Source organism: Triturus cristatus, chromosome 1_1 (assembly GCF_964204655.1).
Source record: "Triturus cristatus chromosome 1_1, aTriCri1.1, whole genome shotgun sequence".
NCBI lineage: Eukaryota > Metazoa > Chordata > Amphibia > Caudata > Salamandridae > Triturus > Triturus cristatus.
In genome coordinates this window covers 152,283,995-152,311,242 of record NC_140579.1, presented here as the reverse complement: position 1 = coordinate 152,311,242, position 27,248 = coordinate 152,283,995, and the positions used below count along the sequence as shown (strand labels likewise).

The 27,248-nt window shown below is 42.2% G+C and overlaps 1 protein-coding gene and 1 long non-coding RNA gene across 2 annotated transcripts in view; one reads left to right on the top strand and one right to left on the bottom strand.

Annotated features, from left to right (window-relative positions):
• LOC146869869 (uncharacterized) overlaps nucleotides 1-27,248 on the top strand; it is a 151,484-nt gene that overhangs the window by 61,271 nt on the left and 62,965 nt on the right. The gene's annotated exons all lie outside the window — the stretch shown is intronic.
• LOC146869870 (protein Wnt-9b-like) overlaps nucleotides 1-27,248 on the bottom strand; it is a 76,144-nt gene that overhangs the window by 6,630 nt on the left and 42,266 nt on the right. The window contains 1 exon segment of the mRNA XM_085599680.1: nucleotides 14,628-14,893. Within this exon segment, the coding sequence (XP_085455806.1) occupies nucleotides 14,628-14,893 (266 nt within the window).

The following is a 27,248-nucleotide window of genomic DNA, read 5'->3' as shown; positions in this document are numbered from 1 at the left end:
TGATTGCCCTCACATAGGCCAATGACTAGGCCAAAAATCGAGTCTGAAGGACACATACACCTTTGCTGACTCCTTTGTGACCTGGGCAAGCTGACTCCACTGCCTGAAGCCAAACCTGTCCGGCCAGTTCCTTTCCCAGTGGCCGAATGAGATTAGTATCAAGGCACAACATATCATAAAACCTTTTCATCACACACAAACCATGCCTAATCTTACACACACCTGTCCCTGTTTCTTCCTTTATGACTTGCTTTACGAGGAGGAGGTGCCTGTTTTTATTGGGGGTCCGTCGATATCTGATGAAAGTACTGAGCCTTGCGGGATAATTAATTGAGGGCTGGACAAACAGAAATATGGGCTTGTCATCATGACTCTGCTTTTTCTTTGTAGTGAAAATATGTGAATGGTCAACTGTAAAATAAGGAATGTTTGCCTAAAGCATAATATTTTGTATAAAAAGAGAGGGCTGGCTTGTAAGGTTGAGCAGTCTCCTGAGAATATACACCGTGTTGTACTTCTAGGATACCTGTTACTGGTTGCAGCCAATAAATACGATCTTTGACTTCACCAGGAAGACTATGTGTTTCTGTAGTCTGAAACAGGAAGAACTCGAAGTCTTAGGGTGTGTTCCCTGGCACCGCTGGGTTCTGAAAAAACCCAGTACTTCAGTTGGCGCCCAACGTGGGGCGATTTCAGCGGTACCGGTCCAAGCCAGAGGTTCGTGAGGAGCTTTGTGTGAAAATTCTGGAGGAAGGCCGCCACTTCATCGACCCCTGCATGTCGACGTGGTCCGAAAGTCTTTGCTGCGAGGTTCCCCGCTTCCCGACGGCTACGAAGGACTGCTGCCCTGACTATCGCCCTGTTTTGGACCCTTGATGTTTGGTAGAGCGAAACGATAGACGAGTCTTCTGGTGACGTCATCGATATCTCAGTTAAGTATAAGTGGAGCGTCTCCCAGTCCTTAGTTTGGTTCTTAGTTTGGTATCCCCTTGGGATCTTTGATTTGGAACTTGCAAGTACCAAAGCCGAGGGACTCGTGTATTCACGAGACTATCGTATTCGATAATCCTTTGAAGTTTGAAGCTAGACTAGAGAGCGAAGATGCCTGGTCTTAGCAAACTTGGAAATTTGTTTTGTCTTGGTTGTAATAGGGATTCCCGATTGGAGGACTCGTGTCCGGTTCCTCCGATTGGAACTCCAACCTATGAACTATATGTGAAACATGGCGTAGGCCCCATCACATATAATGAAGTATGGATCCGATACACCAGGAAAGATGGTGCTTTAAAATGGCCCCAATATGGTAGTTTTGACACAGAGATTCTGGATAATCTGGAGGTTAAACTTTTTAAGAAGAAAGCCCGGCCAGCAATGTTTGACTCTTTCCGCCTATGGCGTAAGGAAGCTAAACAGAAGGAAATTAAATTAGCAAAGAGAAATAAGAGAGAAAAGGGTATCTCGATAATGCAAGCTGCTATGCAGTTTAAAGATAATGAAGAAGAACAGATGAGTGAGCAGTTGCACAGGCAACGTAAAATGGTGATTGATAAATGTTATCCAGTTTTGCCGCTTCTTCAGCAAGACGCAGCAAAAGAAATTGAGAAAGATCCTTTAATGTCACACTTGTTGAGTTCGCCACCCCCTTATGTGCAGAGTGCTACAGCACCTCCGCAACCTTTAGTTGTGCAACCTCCGGTTATTGGGCCTCAGGTTCTTCAACAGCCGCTCGCTCCTCTTCAGTTGGCTCCTACTCCTATGGCACAGCCCCCTCAAGGGGCGCCGACTTTGCTACCTGCTTCATCTGTACTTCCTACGACTTTGTCTACTACATCGACTGCCTCTTCTGGTGTTCTTCCCGATACTGCCTCTGTGTCTGAATCTGCGTCTGCCTTGCCTCCCCCTGTTTTTCCTCCTGTTCTCTTGTCAACTTCTCTTTCTATCCGACAGAGAATGACTGATACTGTTGCTAGCATTATATTTCCTCTTTTCGGGTCAGCTGGTGTGACCCCTGATTCGGAACGTAAGCAGTCGCGTAGTCAACTGCCTGATTCTCGAGAGAGAGAGAGAAGTGTTTGACCATATGGCGCGTAAATGGGTTACTTTCCCTTTTAAATATGATGTATAGTCTGTTATGGATGTCTTCCGTCAATGGGACGCGCCAAAACAAAGATACGTTTTTGAGAAAATGTGTGCTTTCCTTTGTGAGGAATTGGAGGATAATGAGTTAGAAACAAATCCGCCTGAGTTGTGCCGTGTACGGTTTGAGTTTTCAAAGGGCACGATTGTGGGTTCCGATGTTGAGAAAGCAGTTGCGACGTTGTTGCCCTTTAGGAATAAGGATCCTTCTCAGTCACTGTTTGAACATGACTCCTCAGTTAGGAAGACAGTGCGACAGTACCCAATGAGAGAAGTCCCTCCGGTATGGAAGGACGCCGTTGCGGCTGATGCCGTTAATAACATTGCTGCTGCTCCAGCTCATTTTCAGCGTGTTTGGGTACATGTTCCTTGGAAGCGAGCTGAAGTTTTAGCCCTTAAGCAGACTTTGCCTGACCCCCGTAAAAACCCTGCAGGGTATTATAAGGAATTATCACAGACTGCAGACTCATGCATTATGAATTTAGCCGACATAGACATGTTATTTGGGAATGTTGTTCCACAGCCTTTGTGGAGATTGATTCGCCATGCAGATCATGCGCAGATCATGCGCAGGAGTTAGGTGACACATGGGCTAATATTACTACCCGGCCCCCCCAGACTGCCGGGGATGCTTGGTCGCACCTTAGAGATACCCATTAGGGACCATCTCTCAGGGTGAGCCAGGACGGGTTCCCCAGTGGTCGAAGCGCGGAGATACTCCTCCGGGAGTCGATTCTAGCGCTATATAAACCCACAACTAAACTAAACAACTAAAACTACTGCAAATGATAGACAAGTTGGTGGTGCCAAGCCTGAGCCTTTGGTAGCAGAACTTCCTGCTAGGATCATTACCTACATGAAGACTTTAATGCCTGCGATGCGTGTGAATTGGGATAAATTGTCTGCGTGTAAGCAGAAGAAAGATGAAACAGTGTCTGATTTCTTCACCAGGTTTGAGGAAACGTTTATCGACCACAGTGGTCAAGATATGAGTACAGAAGGTGGTCAACGGTTGTTCGTTGACAAGTTTGTGCACAATTTGCTTCCCGAGCTGTGTAAGAAATTGAAAGATTCAGAGAGTTCTTGGGCCGTTTCCTCTTCAGCACAAATATTGGCTACTGCACAGTACTACGAAAATAGGGATAAAGATGAGAAGGATAGAGCAGAAAAGAAAACTAAAGAGTTAAAAACGAAGGTTCTTTTACAACAGGCGTATCCGCCACGTGGTGGGCAGAGTAACTATCAGCAACCTCAACAGTTTCAGAGAAACTCGCAAAGGTTCGAGTATTCTCAACCACGTGTTCCTGTAGGTCCCAATCAGTGTTCATATTGTAAAGAAGAGGGTCATTTCAAGTATAGTTGTCCTATTTTGTTACAGTGTACGAATGGTGCTTCTGGCGCAAGAGGTCGAGGTGTTCAACAAGCTCCTAGAGGTAGAGGACGTGGAAGTGTCCCCCAGAACGCGCGTTCCCTTCCGCCTCAGAGTTCAATGAATAGTTTTGACCAGCAAAATCACGCGTCTGGTAGGACGGCTCAGTACTATGCTGACGACTATTATGCAGAAGATGAGAATATCGAAGGTAATGATTGCTAGGACAGCCATAGACAAAGAGAGGGAGTTGTTTCAGTTCCAGTAGATCAGAGTGGACCTTATGTTAAGGTGATTACATCAGGTGTGTCAGAGCCTTTTCTGTTGGATACTGGTGCTACAAAGAGTTCTATTATGCACTCAAAACTCCCTGGCGCACCTTTGTCTGGCAAGACGAATGTTTCAGTAGGTTTTTCTGGCGCCCCGGTTAGGAACCCGATTTCTAGTCCTATGTCCCTTTCTGTTGGACCTTGTGAATTAGAAGCACCCCTTATTCTGACGACAGGTTGTGGTGAAAACTTGTTAGGATTGGATTTGTTGAAAAGATTGAATGCGACGTTATATTGTTCTCCTTCGGGAGTACAACTTACACTGGGTAGGAAAGTGATCTCTCCAATGTATTTGTCGAAGGATAAACTTCCGACCGAATTGTCGTTTCTTCCTGATATTCTTTGGGCTACTGGTCCTAATGATGTGGGTCTTTTGGAAATACCGCCATATGTTGTGACATTGAAAGCCAATGTTAAATTGCCACGCATCCCCCAATACAAGATCTCTAGTGAAGGTGAAAAAGCGTTGCTAGCGATCATTTATGATTTGATTGAAAAAGATGTAATTGAAGAGACAAGAGGCAACGTTTGTAATAGTCCTGTTCTGCCTGTTTTGAAACGTACTGACCCTTCTCAGCCACCTGTTTACAGGTTCGTGATTGATCTTAGAGAGGTCAATAAAATAGTTGTGCCACAGTTTCCAGTTGTTCCTGATATCACTGCCCTATTGACTATGATTCCAGCTTCTGCCACCTGGTTCTCGGTGATTGACTTGAAGAATGCTTTCTTCAGCATCCCGATTGCCGAGGAGAGTAGGGATATTTTTGGCTTCAGTTTAGGAGGCCGAAGCTTCCGCTTCAAACGCGCTCCTCAAGGCTACTGTGAAAGTCCATCAATATATAGTCAGGCTTTAAAAACACAGCTTGATGCAATTGTTTTACCTGATGGCGCTACCCTTATTCAATACGTCGATGATTTGCTCATCGCTGCAGATACTGAGGAAATTTGTAAAGAAGCCACCTTGTCGTTGTTGCGTCATTTGTCTGATCTACATCACAAAGTGTCTCTTTCAAAACTGCAATATTGTCGACAAGAAGTGACCTACTTAGGTCATCTCTTATCGAAGGAGGGAAGGAAACTGACCCCAGAAAGAATTCAGGCAATTGCAAAATTGAGTGTGCCAAGGACACAGAGAGAAGTACGTGCTTTCTTGGGCATCACATCATACTGCAGACAGTGGATACCGAATTTTTCTTTGCTGGCCAAACCTTTGGTAGCTTTGACCTGTAAAGATACACCGAATCCCGTTCCATGGTCTGAAGATTGTCAGAAAAGTTTTTCCGAATTGCGTAATGCATTGTGTTCGGCTCCTGTGTTGGGTACCCCCGACTACAGTAAGCCCTTTACACTGTATGTCCATGAGAAAGAGGGTTGTGCATTGTCAGTGCTGACACAGTCTTTTGGAGACAAGCAGCGTACATGCGCGTATTTTTCGTCGACTTTGGATCCGGTAGCTAAAGCATTGCCGAGTTGCTTGAGAGCCACAGCGGCAGCAGCTGTTTCTATTCGACAGTCTGCTGGGTTAGTGATGAACAATATGTTGATTGTGATGGTTCCACATGCAGTGGACACGTTGTTAAACAGGACCAAGACACAGCACTTAACTAGTGCTCGATTGTCAGGTTACGAGTTAACACTGTTAGCGAGTCATGTGCACATAAAGAGATGCAATACGTTGAATCCAGCCACGTTATTGCCGATTTCAGTAGAGACAGATGATGTTGAACAGCATGATTGTTTTCTCAGGACAGAAGAATAAACGAAAGGGAGAGTAGATCTTAAAGATACTCCTCTTGTAAAGTGTGATGGTACCTTATGGGTGGATAGTTCATGCTTCAAGCTTCCGAATGGTGATACGACTGCAGCATATGCTATCACGACCTTGCATACGATTGTTGAAGCTGCACGTATACCACATAATTCAGCTCAAGCAGCAGAGTTGATTGCACTTACGAGAGCGTGTGTGTTATCAAAAGGAATGAAAGTGACCATATATACCGACAGCCAGTATGCGTTTGGTGTAGCTCATAGTTTTGGACGATTGTGGAAAGAACGTGGGTTCCTGACTTCGCATGGAGCTAAGATTCAGCATGGTCAGTTGGTGAATGAGCTTCTTGAGTCACTGACCTTGCCGCTACAAGTTGCGATTGTGAAATGCAGTGCACACAAGAAGGTTACTGATGATGTTGGTCGTGGTAATGTATTTGCTGACGAGATCGCAAAAGAAACAGCAAAAGAGGTGATGAATCGAATGTATGTTGCAGGCCCTGCAAGATGGGTTGGTGACGTTGGAATGTGTGAAGATACGATAGAGAGTGTGAAGTCTCTTCAAGCTGAAGCTTCAGAGAAAGAGTTGAGTGTGTGGAGAGAAAGTACGGGTAAATTGGATGAACATGGTTGTTGGGTTGACTTGTCAAAACATCAGCGATGGTTGTTACCCGATGCGTATGTGCTTGCAGTGGTGACAATGGCTCATGGAATGGCCCATATCAGTGTGAAAGGGATTTGTAAGTTGTTGGCTCCAGTATGGCAAAATGCTGGAATTCCTAAATGTGCAGAGAATGTGGTCAAGAATTGCATGGTGTGTCTGAAATACAATCCTGGTAGGGGAACCCCAACTCCAGCTGGTCATTTTGCGCCTCCAACGTATCCGTTTGAGGTTTTGCAGCTAGATTTCATCCACATGGAAAGGTGCAACAATTTGAAATACGTTCTCATTGTTGTTTGTGCCTTTTCAAGATGGGTAGAAGCATATCCCTTAAAAGACAACACTGCCTTATCCACAGCTAAAGCCCTTCCCAAAGAATTCTTCCCTAGGTTTGGAATGCCGAGAATGGTCTGGAGTGATAATGGGAGTGAATTTGTGGGTCGAGTGATGAAGAAAGAATGTGAGGGGCTAGGCATCCAGCAAAAATTTCACGCTGCAAATCACCCCCAATCAGCTGGACTAGTAGAGTGCTATAATGGCACGTTAAAATTGAAGTTGGCAAAGATACAAGCGAGCTCTGGTCTTAAATGGCCTGATGCTCTGCCCTTAGCACTCCTATCAACGAGAATGACTGTGCATTCGCGAGTGGGACTTAGTCCCTATGAAATTGTGTTCGGCCGCCCGGCCAACATATGGGGAGTGCCAAGGCCGACAAAATTCAGTGAGATCGAACACCCGGTACTTCTTGATTATTTGTATGAATTGACGGCTAAATTGCGTGTTTTACACCAACAGGTTCACGATACTCTGCCTCAGGTCTCTGAAGCTCCAGGACATCTTATCGACCCTGGATCAAAAACTTCCAGCGGACGAAGAATGACCAGCCCCGTTGGACCGGCCCCCACCTCGTCCTTCTCTCAACAAGATCAGCTGTTCGAGTGGAAGGGAAAAAGAACTGGATCCACGGCGTACACTGCAAGAGGGTCCCTTTGCCTCTACCGTATGACAGGTGGGTCCAGGAGGGGATCGCTGACTCTGAGACTGAGACCGTGCCTCGTTTTCTGCCTTTTAGCGATGCACGGGTAAAAGGAACACTTTCTGAACAGGAAAGTGACAATATTTTGCAAGAAGCTGTGCCACCGTCAATTCGATTGAACACTACAGAGCCTGAACTCTTGTTCCAGAACCAGACAGTACCTGGAAAAAGCTGCTACAATTTGAGGCCGAGAACTATGGACAAATAAAAATTCTTTTTCTTTGCTATTTTTGAAAGTGCAGCTCTCTCATCTGAGAAACTTTCTTGTTTTTGTTTTTCGAACCGCCATCCGGGTTCAGCTGTAGGGTCGTGGTTGCCCAAGCCTTTGGAGTGCAGCTGAAGACGTTAGGTCGACAGTTCTGGTCGGTCTAAGGGAGTTGCCCTGGACTGACAGAAGCATTCCTTAGCATAGAACACCCTACCACCACGAGCAGCAATTAGAGAGGATGGAGTTTTTCGAGAATGAGAGACCTGCCAAACAGATGAACTTTAAAGCCAGAATGTGTGCAATGATGACAAAGAAATGATTTTTGATATTATGTATTTTCATGTTGCTTAGTGTAATGACGTTTTTAATAGGATATGTTTTATTTTATTTTCAAGTGACATTTGCACCCACTACACAGCCCATACCTCCTTCTACTGTTTCCTCGCATTCTTTTCACCCCCTGCCTAAACACGAGTCTGCTAGAAGATTAGAATTTGTCAATAATTCATTCATTCAGCTTCTACACCAACACCAATTAGTAGTTAACACAACTAACTGTTGGGTGTGTGGTCTTATGCCTCATACTACTGACAAAGGTATCCCATATCTGGTCCTGCCTTTCAGCCATAATGGTTCTGTGTGGGCATATAGAACGGTGTTCATATACGCTCATGAAGCCAACCCCCTACGTTCTGTGAAAGATAATCCTAAGAATAGTGCTCTAGTTAAGGGTATAGTAGATATGATTTGGGAAGATATTTCCTATGAGACTATCCCGAGAGATGAGACACTAGCATATATTGGATGGAACATAACAGGATATGGAGTTACTCTGAGTGAGAACCAGCGAGCAAAGAGATCCTCCCCGATTTGGATTGTACCCCATCAGGGTCACCTATGTCTGCAAGGTAATGGCAAGAATCCCAGAGCTCAGTTAGGGAAAAGTATCTGCACTGAAACATATGTTTTTACGTCTCAGACTTCCCCTTCGTTCTTAGCAGCTAAGGGTACCTATTTCATCTGCCATAATAGAGCCTATACATGGTTGCCCCCTGACTTCTCAGGCACATGTTTTGTTTCGTTCCTGTTGCCTCCCACCTACACGGCCGCGGCAGATTACCATAAGACAAGGATAGTTAGAGGTGTCATCAGTAAAGAAGACACTACAGGACAGGAACTTGGAGATTTCGTAAAGGGTTTTCTGCCGTTTTTGGGGCCTATGGTTAACAGCAGGAACATAAGGCAATTGACAAGGGTGGTTGAATCCACGGTAGATGAAACCGCCGGTGCCCTCGGTAATTTGACAGCTGAGCTCCAGTCGGATCGCCTTATGACTCTTCATAACAGGGTCGCATTAGACGTCGTACTTGCAGACCGAGGTGGGGTATGTAAAGTGATCCAATCAAGTTGTTGTGTTTTCATTCCAGATAACGCTCCAACAGTTTACCAGGCCATTTCCAAACTGCATAAGATCTCCGAATCTATTCACGTGGATAAAGGAGATTGGTCATTGATGGGGTGGTTCTGGGAACTGATATCCGCCTGGGGATGGAAGATTCTGATAGTCATTGGGATGATCTTAGCCATTCTTTTCCTGTTCTGTCTGTGTGTACAGTGTGCTCCTGCAATATGTGGCCTCTGTGCTACATCGTGTGTAAGGAAACCTGTGTCAAGAGACGAGCTAAGTAATAGGATGATGCTACAGCAACATCTCAACGACTTTATGAACATAGACCTGGACTCAGACCTGGACTCAGATTAGCGTGAGTATAGGTTATTGCCTATGTAAGGGCAAAAGGAGGGTCTGTGGTACTGAAAAGTCTGGACCCGTGTTCTAAACATCGTCGTATCATGACGATGTTGGTATCAGCAGACCGAGAATGACTAGGATACTATGCACAAGCATTTTCGCCATATTCGGGTGAAGAAATCACCCTGAAATCATAGTTTCCGTTCTGAACCCTCGGTTTCCATTGAATGGCAGCCTTTTTGTGATTGCCCTCACATAGGCCAATGACTAGGCCAAAAATCGAGTCTGAAGGACACATACACCTTTGCTGACTCCTTTGTGACCTGGGCAAGCTGACTCCACTGCCTGAAGCCAAACCTGTCCGGCCAGTTCCTTTCCCAGTGGCCGAATGAGATTAGTATCAAGGCACAACATATCATAAAACCTTTTCATCACACACAAACCATGCCTAATCTTACACACACCTGTCCCTGCTTCTTCCTTTATGACTTGCTTTACGAGGAGGAGGTGCCCGTTTTTATTGGGGGTCTGTCGATATCTGATGAAAGTACTGAGCCTTGCCGGATAATTAATTGAGGGCTGGACAAACTGAAATATGGGCTTGTCATCATGACTCTGCTTTTTCTTTGTAGTGAAAATATGTGAATGGTCAACTGTAAAATAAGGAATGTTTGCCTAAAGCATAATATTTTGTATAAAAAGAGAAGGCTGGCTTGTAAGGTTGAGCAGTCTCCTGAGAATATACACCGTGTTGTACTTCTAGGATACCTGTTACTGGTTCCAGCCAATAAATACGATCTTTGACTTCACCAGGAAGACTCTGTGTTTCTGTAGTCTGAAACAGGAAGAACTCGAAGTCTTAGGGTGTGTTCCCTGGCACCGCTGGGTTCTGAAAAAACCCAGTACTTCATGGTGAGTGATATTTACAGGAAGTTCGGGTTCTTAAATGGAGGGCTGAACAATAGCAGAGCCGGTAGATCTCACAGTTGTTTCCATTGTCATAGTAAAATGGACGGCGGTGCATCACAATGCATGTACAGGTATTGACAGCCAGCTAAGAAGGATTTTTCTTTATGGCAAAAATCATTGCAAGACTGCTGTTGATAACATGAGCAGGCATGTGCTGCGTTGTGACACTGAGGCATTGATTTTGGCACTTTCATGTCCAATATGGCTGACAGCCAATCTAGAAAAATTAATTTGAAAAAAAGCATGCGTGGGAGAGCATAATGCAAGAAGTGCACAACCTGGTAGCAGTCTGCAGCTAGATGGCCTTCGAAAACAAGAAATTGAAGGGAAAAAAATATATATATGTTAGACCTGGCATTTCTTGGCGTGATAACCCCTGGTCTTTTGCCTCTACCCCCTCTATTTCTGATGCTGTGATGGATTTCGTTTTAGTAGCTTAAATGCTTTGGGCACTTTGCCACAGCTGATCAGTGTCAAAGTGCAAGTGCTCCCATTATAAAGTGTTATGGTAATTGGTTGTCCATAATTGGTATGTTTGTCTTACCAGTAAAGTCCCTAGTAAAGTGCACTATGTGTGCCAGGGCTGGTAATGCAAATGCTACTAGTGGGGCTGCAGCACTAATTGTGCCACCCACACAGGTAGCCCTAAAAAGAGATCTCAGGCCTGCCACTGCAGTGCCTGCGGGCAGTTTGTTAACTGCCTTGTTGTCCTGGCAAGTGCACCCACTTGCCAGGGCTTACCTTCCCATTTTTATGCATATCAGACACCCCTATACTAGGCACAAGGTACCCCCCTGGGCAGGGTGCAGTGTATGTGAAAGGTAGGACATGTACTGAGGTGTGTACCATGTCCTGACAGTGAAACACTGCTGAATTCGTTTTTCACTGTTGCAAGGCCATCTTGCCCATAGGACAGAATGGGGAATGCTGTGTCCCATGTTTCCAGCATATCTTCCTATAGGCATAAGATGGAGGGATGGAGTTTAGTGTGCCTGAACTCAGAATTTATTTAACACATCTTTTTGTGAAGATGGTTTTTGTATTGTGTGCTTAGAAACCACGTTTTTAAAAGTGGCTGGTTTCTTGTCTTAAACCATCCTGTGTGTCTCTGCCTGTTTGTGTATTGACCATCTGGGTTTGGATGTGACAGGGTCTGGGAAGTGTCCTGACCCCAGAGAGGAGAAGGTGAATCAGCAACAGGCTGGCCTGCATTTGATGTGGTGGGGGAAGAAGTAGCCTCCTGGATGTGAAGAGGGCTGTATTGCTGCCACAAAAGGATGGCTCCACCTCCTGCTGAGCGTCTGGGCCCCAGACCCTGACTATCAAAGGAAGAGGGTGTGCACTGGCAGAAAGACACCCAGGTCTGGTTTAAACTGGGCTCAGAGCCCCATGAACTCAAAGACTTCAAAGGCATTTAGTGATATAAATGTGAGAGCTGAAACCCCTGAACTGAAGACTGAAATCCATATGAAAAAGTATTGAACCTACTTTGTGGTCAAGAGGAACCTCTGCCAAGGAAGAACATCTGAAGAGACTAATGAGAAAGACTGCCCTTGCTGAGTGTTCAGGGGCTGGCCTGCAGTTTGCTGATTTGACTGAGGAGAGGCCAAGGGACTCTGCTGTGTGCTGTGTCCCCTGCTTGTGAGGACTTTGCTGTGTGCTGTGTCCTGAAGTAGTGTGTCTCCAAGGGCCTGAGGAGAGCTGGTCGCCTGTTGTGGAAACTCAGGAACATAAAAGTTTCCAACCGTGTCTCCGCGACGCTTGGTGCGGGGTGCTTTTGCACGCCTGAGACTGCTGAGTGGTCCGTTGCACTGCATATGAGGTGCCCAGGACCGCATTGCCCCCGCAGCGTGAAACATCGTCCACGTTGCTGTATTGCTGTTTGTGGCCCGAGCCGTCATCGCAACTGAGGCTGTGAGTAAGGATCACCAAAGCCGGCCCGAGCCGCAACGTGCTAAAGGATTTCTTGAAGCTAAGAAAGCCGCAAGGTGAAAGGGATCGTGATCGTTGTTCACCGAGAGGAATCTGCCCAAGATCGTCAAAAAAGGAGAAGGCAGCGCCATAACCCATCCGGCTACAGCGTCGCCTAACAGAGCTGCACCATCATCAGGCCACCCACAGGACGTCCGACGAGCGGGAAGAGAGAGAGAGCAAAGCAGCACACCCTCCCAGGTAAGGCTTGGACTCCAGTCGGGAGCCGCAAGCGCGTGTGGCCTGGGGAGGCGTGCAGGAGGAGTACAAGAGTGCTCCTAGCTCTCTCCCGCTGCACCGCGTTAGACGCGCCGAGTCCCCGAGCGGCCTGTACCTGCCCAGCAGTATCAGGGCTGCCCTTTAAGCGTATGACTGTTGTCTCTGGTGTTGGGACCTAGTGGGGGCCCGAGTTGACCGCGCCGATTAGCGTACCGCATTATTTCTTGCATTACGAACTGCCTGATTCTTGCTTTACGAATCGTATTATTCCTGCGTTACGAACTGCATTAGTACATGCATTAAGGACTGTGTTATCACTGAATTACGAACTGCATAGCATTGCACTAGGACTGCATTAGATCATTGTGAACTGCTCATTAATACCGCAAGAACCTATAAGTGATTGCTGGCCTAATAACTGGCAAAGTGAAAGATTGCGAATACGCATATGTTGGATTTCTATCGTTTGGTCTCATCGTATTCCTTTTGATACAGATACCGATATTTTTATAAAAACCAGTGTGGTGTCCATTTGTGGTGTTATCACTGTGTTACTGGGAGTGTGGTTGAAATACTTTACACATTGGCTTGGAGATAGCCTGGCTGCTCGTGCCAAGCTACCAGGGGTTGAGCAGGGGTTATCTAAGAGTGTGTCCCTCCTTACCCTGACTAGAAGCAAGGGTCCCTATTTGGACTAAGGGATCTACCTCAGCCAACTAGAGACCCCCTGTTCTAACAATAAATATATATATAGTAATATTATATGGCAAAGCTGTCTGTAGGCAACCCCTAACAAGTGGTCTTTAGTTAAATTAGACAGACGGTTGACACAAAATCAAGGCATTTGTTCCATTTGTTCTGTGTGCCACAGGTGAAATACATTGGGAATTTTCGCCATTTCCTAATGCAAGTCTTGCCCATTGTCCACCCCCTTCCTCATCTCACTAAATTAACCAGCCATATGCAAATCAGCCATGGCCCTCTCCAAGGTGTCATGGTGGGCAAATAAACACTGGACTGGGTTGCGACCCTGAGTAAATACTAGTAGCTGAGAATATTTCAAGCATTCCACCCATCATTTTTTTTCTCCTCAATGCGACACCCTAAGTGCATAATATATGTCCAGATGTGGGCTCTGTGCTGACTGTGCCATTAGACTCGAGCTGCACCCTACTGATTTGAGCCAAATAGACCAAAATTGTTTTGGAGTTGCCTCTCTTCCCATTTAGAGGGGAACTAGTATGGCAGTTCGGGCTGAATTGTTCCTATTGGTGCAGGACCAGTGCTTGTTTTTATATGGCTGGTTCCTGTCTGAGGTGGCATAGTAGGCAGGTCAATGATGCACAGGAATGCAGCCCATTGTAATTAACAGTTGATGAGATGATTCAAGAGCTCCAACCAATATCATAAAAGCTTATCGGTCATAGGCTGCACCTTTGTGTCAGTCACAGCAGTAAACGGCTGTATTTATCACCCATTCCTTGACTCTAGATCTATTTACTTCTACAATAATTAAAAATCTATATAATAGGACATTCATTTATTTGCAAATACAATTTTTTTACTGTCTCCAAAATATTTACAAAATAAGCCTCAGTAATTTGAGTAGGAAGCTTCCAGTGTAACTGTACCTGTTCTGAGGTCATTCACATAACTTCAGTACATCCGTGCTTTTATCACACCTATTTTAAATGGAAACTGCAGTTTGTTACTTTTGGATAGGCTCTGTGGCTCATTTTTTCCTCCTGGCTTTTTTTCTGTGGGGGTATACAGTAAGCTTTAACCTGAATGACATTTCGCAAAGTGTTTAGTGGTCCTATAGATATCAGAAGACATGCTCTGCGAGCTGGCTGATGACGTCTGATGGGATCTGCAGATCACAAGTTCAAATCCTAGAAAGGCTAAGTGAGACTTGAATCATTCCATGGTTAGTAAAGTGAGGGCTTTAAACTAGATAACACTAAACCTGTTAATTACAGCACTTAGAAATGTCAATAGTATGGCATAAAGCACTACATAAGATAAGTTATCATTATTATCATGTAACTGCATGGAGTACTCAACAGCATGTTACTGAGAAAAAAAAACATGGTCCTGGACAGCAGCAAGTAAATGCCCACAAAAATCTGGACCCTGATATATTTGCTTCTACATGAAAAGTATCGAAGTGAAACACCCTCCATGTGCCATGTCCAGCCTGTGGTCTGCTTACCTTGATGCCCACAAGTGTGTTGTGGATGTCCACTTTTGCACGCAGGTCTTTATTGGTCTTCTTCTGCCCCAGGAAGTTTTTTATAAAGCGGGCGCTGTACTTGAGGCTATCACCACAAACACCCCACTGCCAGGCCTTCTGGTACTCCAGATCTGGCGAGTCATCACATGTACACCGCTCCATGCGCTCACTGCTGCATGCCTTTGCCAGGGAGTGGCTGAGACCTGCTGCTGAGACTGCATAGAGAAAGGCAGTCTCTTTAAAGCCTAGAAGAAAGAAAGAAGAGGCATGGGAAAGCTTTTCATGTAAACCTGGCCAAGGGCACTACAGCAGTGCTAAAAATAAGAGCCAGGGCCCTCTCTAAGAGGCCACCACAGCTTGCACCACCCATTGCCACTGGCAATGACAGTATCAGCACAAGTACTAACCATCACACTCGTACAAGTGTAACAGTTCAGACTATTCCAGGCTCCCAAAGCTATAGAAATGGCTTGGGCATGAGGTATTAGTTGTTTATATATATATATATATATATATATCAAAGGTAACCACCTCCACCAGCTTCAAACTCCTTCTGCCGCTTGCGAAGTAGCACACGAACCAGATTAAGGTGCAATATATTCATTTATTTGCCCAGAGCGACGGCCATAACGTTTCGGCTCTCCTAGAGCCTTGATCACATGACAGCGTTGTGCTCGTAGAGCCACATATTTAAAGTGCTAGTGCAAGCTACGTATAACATCACATGGAGAGGTCACATGAGGGGGGATTTTTCACTAATCCATAGACATAGTAGAAACAATATAATGACTTCATATAAGAAGAGCTCATGTTTTCACTGGGATAGTACACCAGAGAGTAGGTAGCAAATAACAATTGTAAATGATAGTTGTAAGAAATACGAATGCATCTTAGCAAAGCTCAAAAAGAGGTCATATTAAAAAATAGCAGCATGAATGCCCAATTATTCTACAACATGATTGTATATCATTATTGCCAATTAAATTGCAATGATCAAACATGAAGAAGCAAACCATTGTTTCAACTACTGTAAATAATCAAAAGTGAATACCATATACTTTGTATGATTATTGCCATGACAGAAAGAAAAATATGTATTGATACCCCAAAATACATGCGCCTGATGGAACAAAGTAGCTACATTAAAAAGTGCATATGTGCCAGTGTAAATAAACAATAAAATGAAAAATATTCTATATAACTGTGGTTCGAAAACGGACACAACCAACGGTGTGTCACATATGGGATAATACCACATCTAATAGCTGCGAACAATAAAGTGTTAAAGGAGTAGGTATGCAACAGAATTAACGATCCAAATGGAAACAGAAAGGCAGGGTACGGATAAAGGAGGTTTCATGGCGTGTGAGGCTTAAGCAGTGTCTCTATGAATAGTAATATACAGGAATGATAATCGAATTCAGATGTGCAAATACGCAGGAATAACCAATACAGTACAATATGTCTAAAATAAGATAAATAGTAAAATACTAAATAAATAATTGCATTGTTAAAACAATTATATAGATTAAGACACATGACTAAAAAGGTTAAAAGTTGCCCACTGTACATCTGATTCAAATTCCATATAAATGCATAAATAAGACACAGGGTGAAATCCAAGGGGGTGACCAGAACTATATCATTATAACCCAATGGACACCTAAGCTCGTTTAGAATAAAGATGGAATAAAAGATGATAAAATTGCTTAGTTATACAGATCAAATTTAGCCCAAGTATGTGTGCAAATCTTCAGTCATGTTCAAACCAGTTGGGGTCTTGGTATTTAATTGCAGGATATAGCGTGTCTCTAATCGGCGCAACTTGGTCTCCCGGTCCCCTCCCCTTCTGCTAGGTTCAATGGAGTCAATAACAAAATAACTGAGTCCCTTGATGTCACTTTTGTGGGTTTCTTTGAAGTGCCTAGCTACGGGGTAGGTATTATCTTGGTTGGAGATTGCGCGTAGATGTTGCAGCACTCGTTTGTGTGCCGCTAATTTCGTGCTCCCCACATAACTGAGATTACATGGGCAGGTCAGGACATAGATCGCATATTCAGTTTTACAAGTTAGCAACTTGTTGATCTTGTGCTGTTTGTTACTGAATGGGTCTAAGTATGTTTTTGTGTTTATGCCATGGATACATGCTTTACAGGTTTTGCACTTGTAAAATCCACTATTCAGTTGCAGCCAGGAAGTTTTATTGATAGTTTCAGGATTCGTATTAACCAATGCTTCTCTCATTGAAGGGGCCCTACTGTAGGTGATCAAAGCTCGTTGAGGGAGCAAAGGACCAATTATTGGATCACTCTGAGCAGTGGGCCAATTCCTGTTAATTATTCTCCGTATTTCCATATGCTGCTTACTATAGCCCATGATGAATCTGAAGGCATCGGGCGAACTACTGTCCTTTCTCCCCTGATTAGTCTGGGTTGTGGCCAAGCTGGTGACACTGATAGTGGGTGTTAGTAATTCATCTCGGCTGAGGGCATTGGATCTAGCAATGGCACTATCAACAACGCTTACAGAGTAGCCTCTCTCCCTAAACCTTTGCCTGCTGAGTGACTGGGCTGCTCTAAGGTCCTTTTCATTGCTACAAATACGTTTGAGCCGCAGCATTTCACCATAAGGTATACTCCTAATCAGGTGGGGCGGGTGGGCACTAGTTGCATGGAGGGTAGAATTTCCAGCAGTTAATTTGCGGAACAATCTAGTTTCAAGTTTGCCTGCCTGTATATAAACTTCAGTATCTAGAAAAGTAACACTGGATTGGCTGCAGGTTGCTGTAAAGTGGAGGTTTAAGTTATTGACATTAAGATTCTCAATAAAATTGTGTGCCTCTTCCAAAGACCCATTCCATATCACGAAGAGGTCGTCTATAAAACGCAACCAGATTATCACATTTTCTTCAAGGCATTTGGCATAATCCCTCTGAAGTATCGTTTCCTCCCAGTAACCCATGTGGAGACAGGCATAGCTTGGGGAAAAGCTAGCCCCCATAGCTACGCCCCTCAGTTGACGGTATAGAAGGCTATTGAACATGAAATTGTTATTCAGCAGGCAAAATTCAAGCATCACAATCAACATCTCGTTATGAGATTCAAATAGGGCGGGTTTCCTTGATAAGAAATGTTTGATGGCATGAATGCCATCATTATGCCCAATACTCGTGTAGAGTGAAGTCACATCAAGGGCCAGCATCCAGTAACCATCTTTCCATTTGACCTTACTGATCTTGCGCAGAAAATCCCCTGTATCTTGTACATAAGAATCCAGTGATTTTACAAAGTCCTGTAAGAAAAAATCAATATATTGTGATGTTTTTTCATACATGCCATTTCGGGCTGAAATGATGGGTCTGCCCGGGGGTTTGGTAGAATCTTTATGTACTTTCGGAATAAAATACAGGGTGGGGATGACTGGATTGTCATTTTTCAGATAATTATACTCCGTTTCAGATAAAAGTTTATGTCTCCTCCAGCTCGCCAATTTGCTCCCAAATTCATTGTTGGATGCCTGAATGACTGCCGCAGTTGTGCGGATGTAACAAACCCTGTCATTGAGTTGTTCAAAGGCTTCATGATCATAATACTCCTTAGTTAACAAGACAATATTGCCCCCTTTGTCACTTTGACGGACAACGATCGTCTTATTGCCTTTGAGCTTGGAGATAAGTTGATGGTATTGTTGTGTTTGCCGATTATAACGGCGTCGTCTATTCAGAGTTTGAATATGCAGTGTTTTGATTCCTGCAATTACATTTTCATTGAAAATATCAAGGGCATCCCGTGGCATAATAGGGTTATACGTCGATTTGGGTCTGAACGGGGTAACCAGCCCCAGCAGGTTGATACCAGTCCGAGGGTTAGCTTCATTGTTTCCGCCTGTGCCCTCAGTATCCCATAGATCCTGTATGGCCTCCTGCAGGGATGTTTCTTGTGCAGTGTCAACAGTATTGCGTCGATTGTTATGAAGTGCAAAGGATTTCTTGAGCTTCATCTTGCGTACTGCTTTATATAGGTCAAGGCGCGTGGCGGCATAATCAAAATCATTTTGCGGTGCATACGATAAGCCCAATGAGAGAGTTCTTTTGTCACCCTCCGATAGTTCCAATGGCGTCAGGTTAATATATTAATAATATATATAATCTGGCGTCAGGTTAATATATTAATAATATATATAATCTACTGGCGGTCGCCAGTAGATAGTTCTAGTTAGGACCGAGTTTCCATAGGAAATCTCAAAATTCTATTTTGAATAACTTTGGCGCCGGTTGACGAATCCTCGCGAAATTTTCAAAACTAATGGGGCGCTCCGCTCAGCTCCTACCCTGAAAGTCTCGGGGTGATTCGTCAAGCGGGGGCTGAGAAAAAGGGGGGGTCCCAAAACGTGTTTTCCCCATGTATTTTTCCATAGGACCTTTAGTCGCAGCTACAGCCCGAACGGCTGAACAGAATTACTTGAAATTTGGCAGAGAGGTAGCCATAAGGTCAAGGAAGTGCCTTTCGCAGGTCTGGTGTAAATCTGTTCAGTATTTCCTGAGAAAATAGCATTTAAAAGCATATCAATATCTATACACGCGCAGGGTGCGCGCACTGTGCAAGCTCTGTGCGCGCACCCTGCCGTGCGCGAGCGTAATTCTGATTGGTTGTTAGATGTCAGTAAACATTCAAATCGGTCGAAATCAGGAAGTGTCGGCTGCCATTTTGTCTGTCGCACTGAAAAGGAAAGGTGGAGAACGTGAATAGGGGGCAGAGTAGGGAGTTCTTGACCCCCTAGCCATTGTCAGGGGGTCACAGTAGGACCACGAAGGGCAAAAAAAAAGATTTTAATTTTTTTTTAAAAGATCGCGAGGTGCGCGCACTATGCGCGCACCCGAAAAAAAACATTAATAAAAATCAAGTTTAAGTGTTTAGATATTAGGTGGCTCTAAAAAGAGCCCTTGTGTTTATTGAATGTTTTTCGGTACCTACAAGTAAGTACCGATGTAGAGTCTAAAGTTCAAGAGGAAGACTCTATTCCCTTCATCATTGAAATGTACACCGTCTCCTCTATAAATGTCTTGCATGTTGTAACGCAAGTTGTTGTGGTATATAGAACCCATGCCATAGTCTCTGAGGAAAGCAGAAACAGACTTATTGACGTGCTTTCTTGCTTTGTCAATCTGCGGACAAAATTGGTTGGACCAGTTCCACTTTTGCCTTTGGCATATATTAGAATATACAAAGGCAGTTTGTGGAAAAAGTGACATCAATTGCAGAAAGGTGTCCTTAATAAGCATTTCCAGACCTACCCCAGTTAAAGTGCCTAGGTCATTTCCACCACAGTGCACAATAATAAGGTTAGGTTGTGGGAGATGTAGAAAGGTTTTCACCAAAGGCATTAATTGGTGCCACTTTAATCCTCTCTGACCAATCCATTTAATGTCTACATTTGGCAAAGCAAGGTCTTTTACAATACCTCTTTTTTCTGCAAATTTTTCACTCCAGAAGACATAGCTATGACCTACAATCCACACTGTGAACATCTTTCAAGGAGAACAGGATGCACTCAGGAGGTGTCTTTCAGTAGAATGGCAATATGAAAAGAAAGACAGTTGAAAAATGGAGGCATACATACTTTTTTTTAATAAAAAGAACTCATTGGCTGATTCAAACCATTTTACAGTTAAAACTAGGCTGTATGTTTACATTTTTAAAAGCATGTTTTGGATTGGTACAGAAAAATGTGTTCCCACTGAACATTACTTTGGATTTGCTGTTAGGTTTGAAAAGTCAAGCACTCTTGCTCTTTGGATTTGAAACATTGTGTGCTGAACTTCTGACCTCTCTGCTCACACCAGTGTTCCATGACCTGTTGCTATGGTAGCAGGCAGAAGTCATGTTGGGGGAAGGGATGATTTGGAAAGGGGTTGAAAGTTTCAACCAATAGAAATGTGTGATTCCATTTGAAAAAATGTGGGAAGGACTGTGATTTTACATTAACATGTATATGTGTGAAAAAAGAGAGGGAAACATTGCCATTTACTGGTTGCGGTGAGAGGAGAGAGGTGTACAGCTCTGAGATTCTGGCTCTGATATTCTGCTGTTTGAGTGCCACATTTCTTTCTCAACTAACTAATTTTAAAGGTGAGTTATGAGTTTGAGAGGGGATGTATGTGGTGATTTTTTATATAAATATTAGAATTGTCATTCTTCTTTTAAAGCTGTGTTTTACATTTTGTGTTTTAGGAGATATTTAACTGTCTTGAACTTGTAAGATATTATGGAGTATGTCTTCACTGTAAGTTAAGGTGTAGTGGTATCACTGAGGTATACTGTTTTGTGCCTAGAATCACATCATGAGTCTGTCTGCACACAGGATTTGTTGTCAGAGATTTAATTTGTGTTGCTCTTGTTCTGTTAGCCTTGCACTCGCAGAAAAGGGGCAGTTTGTTTTCTTAAAGTTTGATGGTTAGCATTCAGCAGAAATCAGTTACTCACAAATGAGAGGCAAATGCAAACACATTTGAAAATAGCATGGTACATTTTCCTACCACTTATTTATTTATTTTTTTTTTTTTGCATTTTAGGATGTAGTCTTTTTTACTTTTTTTTTTTTTTTTTTTTTTTTTTTTTTTTTGGTTGTAAGACATTTATTATTAACAAATGAAAGAGATGTTGTACACTGCGTCACGCCAACAACCCGGAGGCAGGCCGCTATCTGGTAGATTGTACAAACATTTTCCTACCACTTTAAAAGTTGTGTTTTACATTTTATGTTAAGGAAGATATTTAAGTGCCTTGAACATGTTAGATATTATGGAGTATGTCTTCACTATAAGTTAAGGTGTACTGGTATCACCCAGGAATACTGTTTTCTGCCTATAATCACACCATGAGACAGTGTGCACACAGGAATTGTTATCAGAGATTTAATTCATGTTGGTCTTGCTCTATTACCCTTGCACTCGCAGGAAAGGGGCAGCTTGTTTTTTGTAACACATGGTCATGGTCTCAAGGAGCTGTTAGGACATGTGCTCTTTTCTGCTTGTCTAAAATATAAGAAAAATGTGTCAGGCTGTCACAGTAATTATCACTTACTCCACCACAGTACTAAATGTGCTTTCAAATTGACAAAGAAAATATCGCTTTGTGCTTAGAATCACACCATGAGTCTGTGTGCACACAGGAATTGTTGTCAGAGATTTAATTTGTGTTGCTGTTGTTTTGTAAAACTTGCACTTTTAAGAAAGGGCAGTTTCTTTTCTTCAACTGTGTTGGTTAGCACTCAGCAGAAATCACTATCTCAAAAAAGAGAGGCAAATGCAAACACATTTGAAAATAGCATGGTACATTTTCCTACCACTTTAAAAGTTGTGTTTTACATTTTATGTTAAGGAAGATATTTAAGTGCCTTGAACTTGAAAGATATTATGGAGTATGTCTTCACCATAAGTTAAGGTGTACTGGTATGACCCAGGAATACTGTTTTCTGCCTAGAATCACACCATGAGACAGTGTGCACATAGGAATTGTTGTCAGAGATTTAATTTGGGTTGCTGTTGTTCTGTAAAACTTGCACTTTCAGGAAAGGGCCAGCTTGTTTTCTTCAAATGTGTTGGTTAGCACTCAGCAGAAATCACTATCTCAAAAATGAGAGGCAAATGCTCACACATTTGAAATCAACAAGGTAGATTTTCCTTCCAATCTTGTAATGGGTGAGGTAGTTCCTACATGTTCATGTTAAGGAAGATATTTAAGTGCCTTGAACTTGAAAGATATTATGGAGTATGTCTTCACCATAAGTTAAGTTGTACTGGTATGACCCAGGAATACTGTTTTCTGCCTAGAATCAGACCATGAGACAGTGTGCACACAGGAATTGTTGTCAGAGATTTAATTTCTGTTGCTGTTGTTCTGTAAAACTTGCACTTTCAGGAAAGGGCCTGGTATCACCCAGGGATACTGTTTTGTGCCTAGAATCACACCATGAGACAGTGTGCACACCGGAATTGTTGTCAGAGATTTAATTTGTGTTGCTGTTGTTCTGTAAAACTTGCACTCGCAGGAAAAGGGCAGCTGGTTTTCTTAAAGTGTGATGGCTAGCACTCAGCAGAAATCATGATCTCACAAATGAGAGGCAAATGCTAACACATTTGAAATCAACAGGGTAGATTTTCCTTCCAATCTTGTAACGGGTGAGGTAGTTCCTACATGTACAAAACTCCAATTAACCTTTAACAAACATGTACTCTTACACACATATCTGCAGTCTTCATGCAGTTGTAAAAGTCTCCATGCAGATCTCTCTTGCAACTGACAATACACAGTCTCCAGAAACACACTCTTTGCACACATGCAGCAGCTTCTCCTACACTCCCATGCGTAATACTCAGCTCTGTGTTGTGTTTCAGATAGCAGTGTGTAATGCAAATAAATTCAACGTCATCAAGGCACATTTCCTTTGCTGTAGTCTAATCACTCACCCTGTAACACATGGTCATGGTCTCAAGGAGCTGTTCGGACATGTGCTCTTTTTGGCTTGTCTAAAATATAAGGAAAATGTGTCAGGCTGTCACAGTAATTATCACTTGCTCCTCCACAGTACTAAATGTGCTTTCAAATTGCCAAAGGAAATATCGCTTTTTGCCTAGAATCACACCATGAGTCTGTGTGCACACAGGAATTGTTGTCAGAGATTTAATTTGTGTTGCTGTTGTTCTGTAAAACTTGCACTTTCAGGAAAGGGCCAGCTTGTTTTCTTCAAATGTGTTGGTTAGCACTCAGCAGAAATCACTATCTCAAAAATGAGAGGCAAATTCTAACACATTTCAAATCAACAAGGTAAATTTTCCATCAAATCTTGCAATGGCTGAGGTTGTTCCTACATGTTCAAAAGTCCAATTAACCCTTACCACACATCTACTCTTATACACATGTCTGCACTCTTCATGCAGTTGTGCAAGTTTCCATGCAGATCTCTCTTGCAACTGACAATACACAGTCTCCAGAAACACACTTTTTGCACACACGCAGCAGCTTCTCGTACACTCCCGTGCGTACTACTCAGCTGTATGTGGTGTTTCAGATAGCAGTGTGTAACGCAAACAGATTCAATGTCACCAAGGCTCATTTCCTTTGCTCTAGTCTAATCACTCACCCTGTAACACATGGTCATGGTCTCAAATAGCTGTAAGGACATGTGCTCTTTTCTGCCTCTCTAAACTATAAGAAAAATGTGTCAGGCTGTCACAGTAATTATCACTTGCTCCTCCACAGTAGTAAATGTGCTTTCAAATTCCCAATCAAATATCGTTTTCTGCCTAGAATCACACCATGAGTCTGTGTGCACACAGGAATTGTTGTCAGAGATTTAATTCATGTTTCTTTTGTTTTGTAAGACTTGGACTCGTAGGAAAGGGTCAGCTCATGTGATAGGATTTGAAAAGCTCAAAAAAAATTGTAATGAATTAAAATTACATAAAGGTATTTTTATTTAGTTTCTTGCAGGTATTGCTGAGCAACAGTGAAAAAATTTAAAGATGCCTATAAATTCAAGAAAGAGAAAAGAAAAGCAACAACAACTATATTTGAAGACAACTGGTAAAAAAAAAATAGGAGGAGAAGCTCGTGTTGGAAAACAGAAAAAGTCTTCTGGTAAGCAGACTAAAGAATTTAAAAAAAATATCTTAAAAAAAAAAAAATTATCGAAAGATAAATTCAAACAGTGTTTCAAGTACAAAACAACAACAGCAAAAACAAAATGCTAATGTAGACTCAGAAGTAAGAAAGAGTGACTTAACACGAAAAATAGATTTTAAAAACATTCGTAGAAAAATGTTTCAGAGAAGAGTGATGTTATATTTGCTAAAGGATGTGAAAAAATATAAGAAGAAAACCAAATTTTATAAGAAAAAGAAATTTATTGAAAGTATTGTTACGAAGGCTTTAGAAATTTAAAAAAAACTATTCATTTTAATTTTGAACAGGATGCGTAGATTAGATAAATTAGTCAATGCAATGAAGTCACAAAGCAAAAGGAAAAGAGAAGTGAAAAAAAATACCTTTTGTAAAGTGTTCTTAGGAGAATGGAAGCCTAGTTCAAGTACTGAACCATTTTTTAATGAAGAGAGTTATCTTCAAAGTAATAGTTTGTTGCATGCAGTTGACACCAATGGTAGAGTATATGAAGTTAAGGATGGTTGTGTAATGGAAAAGGAGAAAATGGTTCCAAGAAATGAGGAAGAAGTGATGGCTGATGAGGTTATGGGGAGACGTCCTAAAGCCCCAGTGTACACTTGGAATTGTAGTAGTATTTGTACTGTGCGTCAGGAATCTATTGATAAATTACGTGACTTTCTAAGAGAATATAGTAAAAAGAGTGTTAAACAGAAGATTAAGGTGATTCAAAGCCTAGATCCATGCAGAGTGAGAGAGAATACTGGTTTGCAAGGACATTCTCTGGCTTGTCTATCTAGGAAAGTGTGTCAAAGTGTTTTTCACCATTTTAGGATGCTGGCTGTTCATCATACTGAAATGAGAAAGTTTGTGAGAACATTGTATTTTGCTAAAAGTCCAGCACTAAAGTTAAATGAGTTGAATAATGCTCTGTTCCGTGGATCTGTATCAGATGTAGTGAAGGTTACTGATGAGATTCAGTTTTGTTACTTTGGTCCAGAACAAGAAAGTGCAGAAAATGACACAGTCATTGATGAAAATGTGGAAGAGAATGTAGAACTTACTGATAGTAAAAATTTTGAAGATGAAATGACAAAATTTACTATCATCTCTAATGAAAGACCAAATATTACTTGTATTTGTTGCCGGAGAAGTCATTATAAAATTCAAACAAGGAATGCGAAAATGAAGATAATTATAAGTGGAAAGATTTTGCAACATATATATTTCTGGAAAATTGTTTTGAATTGGGTGAAGATCAGTGTATTTGTAAATACTGTTATAACAAGTTAGAAGAAAATAGAATGCCAGCAAGAGCTGTACATAATAAATTAGAATTGGTTGATATTCCTCCAGAACTTTCTGATTTAAATACGTATGAGTCTATACTCATTCAATGTGTCCATCTGTTTCAGACCATAGTGCGTATGGAGCCAAAAACAGGTAAATTACCTCCTTCGGATTTACAAAGAGGTTTAAAAGGAAGAGTTGTCTATTTGCCATTGGATTTGAAAAAAAATATGGAAACAATTGATGCAGATACTTTGGAAACTGAACCATTAGTTATTCTGGTTAATGGTGTACCTACAAAGAATAAGAAAATTTGGCAGGAGCTGGTGGATGTACGAAAAGTACAAAGAGCTAATTTGTATTTGAAAAAAAATAATAAATGGTATGAAGCCATTTATATGGATGAAGATGTAGAAGAAATACTAGAAGACACAGGAATACCAACTGGGCAAATTGAAAAAGTGGATACGTCAAAAGAAGAAGAAATTTATGAACATTTCAGCATACATCCTCTTCATTCTAAAGAAGTTATGGGAAACGCTATTGATCTGTTTCAGATGAAGAAAGCAAAAGGAACTCCTGTGAGTGTATGGCAGGAGAGCTTGGAAGCTCGTTGTTTTCCCCAACTGTTTCCTACAGGAGAAGGTGGACGATATGATGAACGTCCAGTACAGATTCCTGCTTCGGAGTACTGGACTACAAGATTATATGCAGAAGATCCCAGATTTTATCAAAGTATTCCTTATTTGTTCCATCTTTTATTTGAAAGTGACTTGTCTGCACTATCTTATGCAGTAAATCACATTTTGAAAACTGGAGTACATCTACATAATGTGTCAGCAAAGGACTTTATCAACAAAGTGCAACAGCGAGATGATCATTTGGAATCTCAATTGATCAATTTGATGGCTTGTCAGCGTGGGACTAATGAATATTGGTACCGACGCCATGGAGAATTGAAGTGTATGTTACGGAATTTAGGAACTCCTACATGGTTCCTTACCCTAAGATGTGCTGAGTACGCTTGGGATGATCTTCTGGATTTTCTTCGAGAGGCAAATTCAAACATTATAAACATACAATACAAGACAGCAGGAGAATTGTGCTCATTGGATCCGGTTAATGTTTGCAGATATTTTAATCATAGATGTGAGGCTATGATGTCCTTCATCTGCAATAAAAAAAATCCACCTCTTGGAGAAGTTGTGGATTTCTTTTGGAGAAAAGAGTACCAAGCAAGAGGTGCTCCTCACATTCATATGCTGTTGTGGATCAAGGATGCCCCAAAATTTGGAACAGATTCTGATGATGCAGTTTTAAGTTTCATCGAAGGATATGCAACATGTGCTATACCAAAAAGCACAGAAGAGAAAAACTTAAAAGAGAAAGTTTTACGTTTCTAAAGTCATCGGTGTGGAAAGTACTGTCGACGAAAGTACAAGAGTAAAGATAAATTCTACACAAAATGTCGATTTGGATTGCCACGACCTGTTCTTTCAAAAGGAAGAGTAAACAGTTTTATGTCAGCTGTGCGACATACTATTACAAGAAAATCGCCTAAGAATACCTACAACCTAAGAAGAAAAGAAGAGTCAAAATATATAAATGACTACAACCCAGTCATTTTATCCATGTGGAATGCTAACATGGA